Genomic DNA, 11,670 nt, shown 5'->3' with positions numbered 1-11,670 from the left:
ACCACGCGATGACGCGGAGCCTCTCTGCCGTCTCGCGCGCACGTCGCCCTCACGACCGGACGCCAGCCCACGAATATCCACCCGATTTAATCCCGGCCCCTTCGATTCCGCCGCTCTGGCGTATCATATAAGTGGGTGAGGCTATCGATAAGAAGATTGTCCTATTGATAAGTCTAGTTACTTATCGCAGATAGGCCAGTGGCGGGTGGCGTAGGGAGAGAGAAAAGGGCGAGAGGTCTGCAACGCATCGAAGAAAGCGAGACTGAAGTTTCTCTCTCCCTCCCTCCCAACCCTCTCCTTCCCCCCTTCCACATCTCCGCTTCTCTCGTGTCGGGAGGGGGGCGACGACGAAACCCTAGGATTCGCGGCCGCCCGGTCGGCCCAGCCACGAGCGCCCCTCCCTCCGAGTGCGAGCCGAGCTCCGGCGGGCGCAGATCGAGCACCGGGTGGGTTCCGCCGCAGGAGACGCCATGTCGTCGCTCAGCCGCGAGCTCGTGTTCCTTATCCTCCAGTTCCTCGACGAGGAGAAGTTCAAGGAGACCGTGCACAAGTGGGTAGCCTCTCTCTCCCCCCCGCCCCCCTCTCTCTCGCCATCTCCTCCTGTTGTTACCTGCGGGTGCTCGGTTGGTGGGTGGTTGGGCTCGATCAGGCTCTCTGCGTTTCTGGGGATTTGATTTGTCACGCAATCTCTCGTGTTCTCCACTTTTCTCCGGTGAGTTTGGCGAGACATAACTCTGTTTTTTTTTTTGCCTGGGTTTGGGCTTTGAGTTAATGCGAAAAAGCAAAGGTTTTTCTCGGGCTCTGTTTGATTCGTTATGTACTGTAAATTCATGGAACCTTCGGGGTTTTTTCGGTGAAAAGACAATTTTCCCCTCGTGTTTGCTCCGTGATAGTCGTTGTTTTATTTAATTAGGTCGAAATCGATTTTTTGGGTCTCAGTTTTTCCTTTATTCCGGAAAATTTCAGGGGGACATTTGAAATATGGAGCTTGTATGTGCGGTTTGCTACACCAATCGCGTGTGAGTTTTGTTCTTTTGTCAACTGGGCTTCTTCTTCTCTGTCGGTTACTTAAATTCGTCGGAATAGGCTAATCTTATAGATTAGTGTGATTAATTCGGTGATTGGTGACTAGCGTTTTGGTCCCCTTTTGTCGTGTCCAGCGGGTAATCAGTAAACGATACATGGTATTTAGCTGGACTGCATCATTTCCAACAGAATTCGTGGAAGAATTCGAACTCTGAGCGCGCATTTCGGTTTTGTTAAGTTGTACAACTTTCTTTTTGTTAATGTGTTCTGCACTGTGCTCTGTTTTGCTCCACATTTTGCATTGCAGAACACATCCGTGTGGTTAGTCAGAATTGCTGTCTGTCTTATCAATGAATGATATGGTTTGGTTGGCTATTTTTGGTCAATTTTCCAATCCCAAGACTTGCAGAGTGTTGTTCCTTGGTGGAGGTTTATGGCATCTTTTCTCCACTGGAGTTTGGGATCATTAACGTACTAGTCACTCTGTGGAAAGACAGGAAAAGTTGGCAACTCATGCTCTTTCTCACGTTCTTTTCTCCCATAGTTGGAGTTTTTTGCGGTTTGATCTGCGATATGTAATTTCCTATGTCACGTTGTGTTGTAGGCTTGAGCAAGAGTCAGGGTTCTTTTTCAATATGAAGTACTTTGAGGAGAAGGTCCATGCCGGGGAGTGGGAAGAGGTGGAGAAGTACCTGTCAGGTTTCACCAAGGTGGATGACAATAGGTATTCAATGAAGATCTTCTTTGAGATCAGGAAGCAGAAGTATTTGGAAGCGCTTGATAGGTACTGTTCTTTCATATTTGACCGGACATTCACTTCATTTGAAATAAGGAACTGAGTTTTCCGTCCCATGTTTTTTGGTACCAGCTGAATTATAAATTTTACTAATTTGTTCGTTGCATATATTCCAAACAGGCATGATAGAGCAAAGGCTGTAGATATTCTTGTCAAGGATCTTAAAGTATTCTCAACATTCAATGAGGAGTTATATAAAGAGATAACACAACTTCTCGCTCTTGAGAATTTTAGGTTTGTTCGTCTTGCTTTATTTCTTCATTTACTCTCTGTTCTTTCCCATTCACCACGAGGAAGCCTTCCTGAATGTCAACTTTCTTGTTAATTATTGTTTGCATTCCATAGTTCCTGAGGAAGAAACTTTGGTTTATTCCTTTGTCTTGAGGCATGATTACTAGGTCAAATATGCTCCCAATAGGACATAGGCTCAGTTTTTGATAGATCATGAACCATTAGGGAGCCATGGGAAGCAACTACCACAAATCTGTTAACTTAGTAGGCATGGCAAGCTGACAATTGCATAAATCTGTTAGCTAAGCCAGATGCTTACTTGTAACAAGGCTTATGTAAGACAATCATTTTATAGCTTTTGTGCTATGCTGGGTTTTCCTGTATAGAACTTTATTACTACTTTTGAATGTTTTATTCTAAGTATTGGAATTCCTTGAACTGATGCTTTTCTATTTTTCAATTTTGAGCTCAAATCACCAAATATTTGTTGTTTTCCTGCAGGGAAAATGAACAGTTGTCTAAGTATGGGGATACCAAATCTGCTCGCAGTATTATGCTAATTGAGCTAAAAAAACTTATTGAAGCAAACCCCCTTTTCCGGGAAAAACTTGTCTTTCCAACTCTTAAGGCTTCACGCCTGCGAACTCTGATTAACCAAAGGTTTGAAATTAACAATCTAGTGTCGTTACATTACCTGACCTTCTGTTTTCATGTTCATTTTGATTTGCATAACGTGATTGTGAATTCATGGTTCATTGGCAACATGTGCAGCTTGAATTGGCAGCATCAGCTTTGTAAGAATCCTCGATCAAATCCAGATATCAAAACTTTATTCACTGATCATACTTGCACTCCTCCCAATGGAACTCGTGCATCACCAGTGTCTGTACCACTGGCAGCTGTTCCGAAGGCTGGTGCTGCATATCCACCACTCACAGCTCATACGGTACGTTTGCTTGATCATTTTCTGCTTATTCGTGACTTTTGTGAATGTTTTTTGTTTCTTACTATGCGTTCGTTCATACAGCCATTCCAACCTCCTCCATCTGGTCCATCTTTAGCTGGTTGGATGGCAAATGCTGCTGCTTCTTCATCTGTTCAGTCTGCTGTTGCAGCAGCATCATCAATACCTGTTCCACCAAATCAAGGTATGGATGTGTGGTGCGACTTTTCTGTCAAAATGCTTCTGTTGCTGCTTTTGGACATTTTTGCACCACACAGTGGTTAATTTTATCTGGTGTAATATATTTTCTGAACTTTTATTTTTTTTGTTCAATTCAATTGATAATTTGAACACCTAAATCTGTAGTACATACCTTGTAGTTTGTACTAACCCATTCCTGGAACATTATGCTTTTCCTACATTTTTGTTTGCACATGTGAAACTTCAGTTCCAGACTTATAGAAGATGCTGCTAATTAATTATTATGTACACATTACTAAGTGATGAAAACATGATGTAGCTTAGCTTATATGCATCGATGGCTTTGACCTTATTCTATGGATAGCTGTAAATAACAATATTCTTTTGGTAGGTTTGATGCTTTTAGCTCTAAGGTTCCTTGCATATTCTTCTCTTTGGGTGCTTTCTGTTGGCCCATATAGTAAGAGGTATAATATTGCACGCAGCACTTGTTTAGTAATGCTAGCTTATTGGTTCTTTCAGCAAAACTATTCTAAGGTGCAAAACTGTTCCAAAGGAGCATGCAATTTTGCTTAAACCGTTTTGTATGTTGTCATGTGAAATGCTTTTCTGTTTCAGTTATTTTTTATGTTAAAAAACTTCACATGACTTTGGTTATATACATTGTTCCCTCAGCTGTCTCCATGTTGAAACGGCCAACTATAACAGACTATCAAAGTGCAGAATCAGAGCAACTAATGAAGCGATTGAGGCCTGGTGGACATGGTGTTGATGAGGTAACATTGCATTTGTACTCAGAAAATATGACAGTTTTGCATTTTGTATGAGCTTTTAGTAATCTTCCATGCTTATGCAGGTCACCTATCCTGCCCCCATTCCTCAACCTACATGGTCAGTGGATGATCTTCCTAGGACAGTAGCTTGTTCATTGTCACATGGATCTAATGTAACTAGCATGGATTTTCATCCGTCTCGACATACACTATTACTAGGTACAATCAAGATAACTATGGTATTTGAACTATCTTTAAAAAAATGTGTAGTAAGTACTATGGTATGTAATCTGTGTGAACGCTAAACTTGTATAGCCAACAATTTATTAATTTTCTTATAATGTGTTTTGTTCTGCAGTTGGATCTACTAATGGTGAATTTACACTTTATGACATTGGTCTGCGTGAGACATTGCTTTCAAAGCCCTTCAAAATTCAGAACATACAAGCGTGTTCACCACAATTTCAGGTATTGAAGTACAAGTTGAAGCCAGAACTGTATTACTTCTCATTGCCATTTACTTGTACCTTGTTTGTTAGCACGTGTGTATTTTCATCTTATGAGCCTCATTATTTACCTATGCCGTGTAAAGAGTGCTGTGGTCAAAGACTCAATATCCATTAATCGAGTTACCTGGAGCCCTGATGGAGATTTGATTGGTTAGTATCGGTATTGTAACTGTTCAATCAATACTTTTATAGAGCACCAATTGTTGTCTAAACTTCCCTTTTATGGTTTCAGGAGTCGCATTCACTAAACATTTGATCCATCTACATGCATATCATCAACCAAATGAGACAAGCCATGTTCTAGAGGTACTGCAACACAGCCTTATCAATATTTAAAAAAGCACTGATATCTCGGTTTTGTTACAATCCTTCTATTCTTCATGTCAGATTGATGCTCATTCTGGAGGAGTAAATGACATAGCATTCTCCCGACCAAATAAGCAACTTTGTGTTGTCACCTGTGGGGATGATAAGCTGATAAAGGTACGAGATGTGACTTGGATGGTTATCTTGTATCTTTTTTTTTACTTGGCCTGTCTCCTTCAACTTCCCTTTTTGTTTTGTAGGTTTGGGATATGCATGGACAGAAACTATTTACATTCGAAGGGCATGAAGCGCCTGTGTATTCTATTTGTCCTCACCATAAAGAGAGTATTCAGGTGCGTTTTCTGAGTAGAATACGTGGCCAACAATATCTCAGGATTCAATAATGATATTTGGGGTTGATGCTTATTCTGTAAGCCGACCAAGTTCTACTCAGCTCCAGTGTAAATTTAGGTAGTATGAGCAATCATGGCGTTTGTATCTTCATATTGCACACGATATAATGATATTTCTATTCAAGTTGAAAAGAGGGAGGTCTACGAGTGCCTAACTTTTAATCACATAACCATCAATTTTAGCGATATTTATGTTGCCTCCCTTTAATTCACTTCATTACACCTGTTCTATTGTTTATTATTAATGAAATATGATGCGATCAAATTCTTGATTTGATCTTCCAACCTTAATTTTTATTAATGGATTGACAAACCAAACCACCCATTTTATAAAAAAGGAGAATGGTCTTGTTCAAATTCAGAACGCTTCATAATCTTCAACCAGCTCTGTGTTTGAATAATAATTTACCGAGGTGCTAATTCTATAGCTTTCTTTCCAACACTCAGCAGCTTGATCAAACCAAGTTTTTGCAATTTCTGAATCACCATTGTATACTAATACATAATTTTCTTATGTATTGTGCAGTTCATCTTCTCAACTGCCCTTGATGGAAAAATTAAGGCATGGCTTTATGACAATATGGGATCTAGGGTGGACTACGATGCTCCTGGGAAGTGGTGTACTACCATGCTTTATAGTGCCGATGGAACTAGGTAAGAGTAGAGAGGTTATTTTCACCACCAAAAGTGGTTTCAGTTTTCACTAATGTAACAATTTACTTCTCTTTCATATGAAGATTGTTTTCATGTGGAACGGGCAAAGATGGAGACTCATATTTGGTTGAGTGGAATGAAAGTGAAGGATCTATCAAGAGGACATATTCTGGATTTCGTAAAAGGTCAGCTGGTGTAGCTGCTGTAGTGCAGTTTGACACAGCTCAAAATCACTTTTTGGCTGCTGGTGAAGATAACCAGATTAAATTTTGGGATGTCGATAATACTAATATGCTAACCTGCACTGAAGCTGACGGAGGCCTCCCAGTCAGTATCTGCTACCTGTCATGACTTTTTTTGTGGGGGGGGGGGGGTTGTAATCTAATGTTTTTACATTATACCAGGCTCTTCCTCGCTTGAGGTTCAATAAAGAAGGCAATCTTCTTGCTGTTACTACAGTGGACAATGGTTTTAAGATCCTTGCGAATGCTGATGGACTCAGAATTTTACGTGCTTTTGGAAGCCGGTCTTTTGAAGCATTTAGGCCACAATATGAAGCTTCTTCTATGAAGGTTTGTGCACAACTTCTTGTCTTCTTTTTTTTTATTATATGCTGTGCAGGGTAATTTTTAGAAAAATCCTGGCGTTAATATTGAATTTACAGGTCTCTGGTGCTCCTGTTGTTGCGGGCATTCCTCCTAACATAGGCCGAATGGATCACTTAGACCAGAATTCTCCTGCAAAGCCATCTCCTATACTGGTATGGTGGTTCAGGAAAAAAAAAGGAATTTGATGCCTCCTTGCTTACATTTTGTTTACAGTTGAAACACCATCTGACTTAATCATAAATTCATATAGAATGGTGGAGATACAGCATCAAGAATCATAGATATAAAGCCAAGGATCTCAGAAGAAAAGGCTGATAAAGCCAAACCTTGGGAATTGATGGAGGTTTTAAATCCCCAGCAATGCCGTGTGGCTACGATGCCAGAAACTCCAGACCAGGCTGTCAAGGTTCGATATATTTTATGTATGTTTTGCACTTCTCATCATGGAATCAGTGAGAGGGTTAACAACATTTGTATGCAGGTTGTCCGACTTCTGTACACAAATTCTGGTGTTGGGTTGTTAGCACTTGGGTCTAATGCCATTCAAAGGTTGTGGAAGTGGAATCGAAACGAGCAAAATCCAAGTGGAAAGGTATATATTTCTTTTCTGTTGGTTCTTTAGTGTTTATGTTAATCGAGGTTATGGTATAACTTTTGTCCATTCTACTAAGCAGGCCACAGCCAGTGTTGTGCCACACCATTGGCAGCCAAACAGCGGTCTTGTCATGACAAATGATACAGCAGATACCAATCCAGAGGTGGCAGTCCCATGCATTGCGCTCTCCAAGAATGATTCTTATGTTATGTCTGCTTGTGGTGGGAAGGTTTCTTTGTTTAACATGATGACATTTAAGGTAATGTCTAACTATTTTATTTGGATGAATTTTTCAAACTTCAGGAAGATTTGATCCTGGATCTTTAATGCAGGTGATGACAACATTCATGCCACCACCACCTGCATCAACATTTTTAGCATTTCACCCTCAAGACAATAACATCATAGCAATAGGAATGGAAGATTCAACCATCCACATATACAATGTCAGGGTAGATGAGGTACTTAATGCCTAATTTTTGTGTAGATTATAATTTATTGAATCACTTCATTCAGCCATTCTGAGCTTTGTTTTTCAGGTAAAAACTAGGCTCAAAGGACATCAAAAGAGGATAACTGGGTTGGCCTTTTCCACCAACCTTGATGTACTCGTTTCTTCAGGTGCTGATGCACAGGTTACCATCTTTGCTCACTGTCCACCCCCCCCCCCCCCCAGCCCCAAAACCTTTCTCTCTTTTCTTTCTCTGATTTACTTGCACCAATGAACCAGTAAGCACTTCGATAACCGGGTCAATCACTTTTGTCTTTTCAGCTGTGTGTGTGGACCACTGACACTTGGGAAAAGAAGAAAACGGTTCCTATGCAAATACCTGCCGGAAAGACTCCTTCAGGAGATACGAGGGTCCAGTTTAGTTCTGACCAAAGTCGCTTGTTAGTAGTCCATGAGACTCAGCTAGCTATATATGATGCATCAAAAATGGAGAGGATCTATCAGGTAACATATCATATATTTGGTCAAAGTTGTTTTGTTATTGCCCATTAAATCTCTTTCTCTTGCTTCAGTGGGTACCCCAGGACACTTTGTCAGCTTCCATATCACATGCATCATACTCGTGCAACAGCCAACTGGTTTTTGCTGCCTTCACTGATGGTAACGTAGGTGTTTTTGATGCGGAGAACTTGAGATTAAGATGCCGAATTGCGCCATCAGTATACATGTCCTCGACAGCCATAAACAGGTACCCTCTTTTGTACACTGAATGCACAGTATTAGCTAAAGAACATATCAGACGTTTGATAAGCTGGTACAATTTTTATTTTCACTGTGATAACTATTTGATGTCTGATGCTGAAGCAGATACTATGAAATTGTGAACATTAAGTAGAATACATGGGAAATACAGAGGGCTAGTTAAATAATTAATAAGTAATTTATTAATTAAAAAATTATCGAAGTTCCTTTTTCAAAAACCTTTTCTTAGTTTTCAACGATTACATTGTAATTTGCACAAGTTTTCGGTTCAAAAGAAAAGAGAGGTGGGATGCTAAATGTTTTCTTAACCAATTTTGGTAAAAAAAAAAAAACAGGCATTTTTGTTCGGCCAATTTTTTATGGGATCTCCCTGATTCAAGGACAAAGAATTTCCTGCATCTCTGTGGATCAGCTTATTGGCTAATCAATTTTGTAAGAGTTAATTAGGTTATTGGTTTGAGGGTCAAGTACATGCATACTCTGGATCTTGTTGGTGATTGACGTATAGGTATAGATAGGTTGTCATCAGCGTTCTGATATTATTGTGTTAAACTTGTGGGGAAGTGTTGGCACACATTGACCATCTTCTGGTTTAACCCTAAGCATTCTGCATCTGGAGTTGCTGCTAGATCCTTTGGGAGATTCAAGAAACATTGGATAATGAACTTTCAGACATGCTTCTACATTTGTCTGCTCATTCATTTTACATGGATTGCCATGTGTTCCCGTTGCATATCTCCTGTCATCTAAGAAATGTTTGTTTCCTGATTCCAGCAATCCGTCTGTTTACCCGCTTGTTGTCGCCGCGCATCCACACGAGCCAAATCAATTTGCAGTCGGACTGTCAGATGGATCGGTTAAAGTGATGGAGCCATTGGAATCAAAAGGGAAGTGGGGAATGCCCGCTCCCACGGACAATGGGGTGGCCAACGGCAAGACGCCAGCATCATCGACTACCAGCAACCCAGCCACAGATCAAATCCAAAGATAGATGCGTTGTCGAAGCTCCCTGTAAATCTTCTAATCTTTACATTGACTTGTTTGTATATCGATTTCGCTAGGTTATTGTTGCATTCGTTGGGAAGCAGAACGTAAAAGGTGTCGAGATCAGGTGTGCTGAAACTTATCAGATATTACCCTAGTAATTATTGCTCATGAAAGATGATCCTGCAATAGGGATAGTGCTGTCCATAAAGTGGGTCGCCTTAGTTTTCCCCAGATTTAACTGGATGTTGTAGCTATCTTCTTCACGCATGTAAAGCAAATACATAGTTTTGCTCCGACCTCATTGTCGCCTTTTCCATTTTCTGTGCGGTTATTGTTCGACATGTCTGAATATGTAGCCGCATATACTCTGCGACCTCATCTTAGACACCATACGTCTGATTTGGTGCTCAAATAAAGCAAAAACATAGGTGTTCTTAATCATCAAGACGAGGCGAATTGCCAATCGGATCTGTTCATCAGTTCAATACTATGAACTTGCAAAAATTTATGCTCACGGCGCTACCTTTAGAACGAATCTAGAGTAACTGCTAACACAAAGCAGCCAGGTAAAAACAGTCTCGCTACTTAAAACTTAAGATTGATTTGGTTGGGGTGCGCCAGGCTCGGGCTGTAGTGCAACGCCCGAGCGACGCTCGAGGGCCCCAGCGGCAAGCCACTGCAATGAACCCTCCCCCACAAAAAATTAATTTAATATCAAAGTGAACACATGGTCCACATATCAGATATTAAACTGATAAGAACAGATACTACACTTGATCTTAGCCAAAAGGCCGAGAAAGGTATGCGTTATGAGGCAGCCCCCCGCCTCATTTTATCCTTGCGTCTCGCTCGCTTTGCTCTTCGCTCGTCGATGTGGTACTAAAAAACAACCGTGCCCCTCGCTCCCGCAGCGCTCACTGCGCGCGGTGCGAGTTTGGGCCGCGTTTAGCTCTCCAACCCATTACTTTGTTTTTAGGTGGTGCAAAGGCCCAGATTGGGTGGACTTGTCTTGGGTTCCGGATTTTGAGGTGCCTGCCATGTGGGCCCATCTCTCGGCTGCAACTTGCTAGCAATTGCTTGTGCGTGTGTTTTCCTTTCCTTTCTTGCTAGCAATTGCTTGTACAGAGTGGAATGTCGAGAAAGGCAGGCCGGCATATACAGTATGGATGCCGGGATGCGGCAACTACGACGTGGAGGTGGTGCGCTCGGCGGGCGTCCTCGCACCTCGGCGCCACGGAGCAGCAACGTGGTTTTTCAAGTGATCTTTAGTGAGCCATGTCACTGTATGCACGCGTAATATACAATAGACTAATAGAGCATGTGCGCCAGAAACTGCTGTGACTGCAGCGTTGTTTCTATTTAACCATGAACGTGAACGTTATGGTCCATTTTGCCGCAGGAAAAAAAGGGAGCTGGTCCATGTCTTTCTGCTCTTTACACGACCGGTAGAAGTGGAACTCAATGCCAGCCGGGGTAACATCACATCGGCAGCCTGAAACAGAGTCTCACCATCAGCCGGGGCAATGGAACGCACACAACTCCTGCACTACTTGTAACAACAAACATCACCGTCTCTGCCTTTCGACAGGTAAACACATTCGACTTTCCCCCTCCTTCACCGCACAACGACGGTCCGCCAATGAGGTGCGAGGATTCCCCACTTTTAAGTTTGATGTATTGTTTTTCTACAACCAATAAGAGATTATTTTAGCACTTCCAATTAACGGAGTTCAATCAAAATAACCTCACCATGTGTGGTTTCAAATTCCAGACATGAAGCAAGCCATAGGATTTCAAGGCGGTGACTCCGAATCAGAGCGATATATAGCAGCCCATTCTCTCGCGCTTCCAAGTAAAAATCATCCATAAATAACGACAAGGGATGCCTGTCATATGTGCTAGGAAATGCTTCGAGGTGTATTTGGACGAGGGCTTCCCTCCCAAAAAATTTAGGATTCAAGTAAAAAATTGTGTAATAGGTTTTAGTCAAATTTGTACATTATAAATTATTTGGATCCAAATCACCCATACCTGAATAGACCTTTTAGGGATGATAGGATCTTTTTGTGAAAAGGGGTGTGTTGTGATTCAAGCAGCATCAACACTAAATACAACAACATTTCCCTTGCAAGAATAAATACATTTTGATTAAAAAAAACGTCTAGACGTACCTGCCATATAAATCAAGGATGGCCCATTTTTCCATAATTATAACTAAGAGTTGGGTAATTTTTTCAACCAAAACACCAAATTTACCTAAAGTATAACCATGGAGATGGAATATCAAAACGAAATCACTTCCTCTATAGACCCATTGAAGGATGGTTTTACTCGGATGCGACGATATTGTGTATACAACTACACCCAACTCAATGGATATGTTTGGCATAGAGTAAAATATAGTAGCGGTCCTCG

General features: G+C 41.4%; 1 protein-coding gene and 1 non-coding gene across 4 annotated transcripts; one reads left to right on the top strand and one right to left on the bottom strand.

Annotated features, from left to right (window-relative positions):
- Positions 1-245: 245 nt before the first annotated feature.
- On the top strand, positions 246-9,549 carry LOC133909111 (protein TPR1-like). Of its 3 annotated transcripts, none has more exons than XM_062351411.1 (25): positions 246-550; positions 1,631-1,810; positions 1,943-2,056; positions 2,555-2,713; positions 2,825-2,999; positions 3,081-3,201; positions 3,921-3,973; positions 4,054-4,189; positions 4,329-4,438; positions 4,563-4,629; positions 4,712-4,785; positions 4,867-4,962; positions 5,046-5,138; positions 5,725-5,852; positions 5,936-6,179; positions 6,257-6,424; positions 6,517-6,612; positions 6,711-6,866; positions 6,942-7,052; positions 7,135-7,314; positions 7,388-7,516; positions 7,595-7,690; positions 7,828-8,010; positions 8,079-8,254; positions 9,043-9,549. In XM_062351411.1, exons 1-25 carry the CDS (start codon positions 471-473, stop codon positions 9,257-9,259), a joined length of 3,342 nt encoding a protein of 1,113 aa, XP_062207395.1. In that variant the 5' UTR covers positions 246-470; the 3' UTR covers positions 9,260-9,549. The 3 variants fall into 3 exon arrangements, with proteins under 3 accessions (XP_062207395.1, XP_062207388.1, XP_062207403.1); XM_062351404.1 differs by having other exon boundaries at positions 247-550; positions 3,873-3,973; XM_062351419.1 differs by lacking the exon at positions 246-550 and adding an exon at positions 1,513-1,528 and having other exon boundaries at positions 3,873-3,973.
- Positions 9,550-9,862: 313 nt separating this feature from the next.
- On the bottom strand, positions 9,863-10,059 carry LOC133891283 (U2 spliceosomal RNA). The gene has a single exon (XR_009904170.1). It is a non-coding gene; the product is annotated as a U2 spliceosomal RNA (small nuclear RNA).
- Positions 10,060-11,670: the final 1,611 nt, after the last annotated feature.

The sequence above is a fragment of the Phragmites australis genome, chromosome 1 (genome assembly GCF_958298935.1).
Source record: "Phragmites australis chromosome 1, lpPhrAust1.1, whole genome shotgun sequence".
Classification (NCBI taxonomy): domain Eukaryota; kingdom Viridiplantae; phylum Streptophyta; class Magnoliopsida; order Poales; family Poaceae; genus Phragmites; species Phragmites australis.
This window is presented reverse-complemented; position numbering and strand designations above follow the sequence as displayed.

What these genes read in the sequence shown, in the direction of transcription:
- LOC133909111 (XM_062351404.1), top strand. Translation starts at nt 471, where the DNA reads ATGTCGTCGCTCAGCCGCGAGCTCGTGTTCCTTATCCTCCAGTTCCTC. An exon ending in CGTGTTCACCACAATTTCAG is followed by an intron (nt 4,439 to 4,562) that starts GTATTGAAGTAC and finishes TGCCGTGTAAAG; the next exon opens with AGTGCTGTGGTCAAAGACTC. An exon ending in TATAGTGCCGATGGAACTAG is followed by an intron (nt 5,853 to 5,935) that starts GTAAGAGTAGAG and finishes TTTCATATGAAG; the next exon opens with ATTGTTTTCATGTGGAACGG.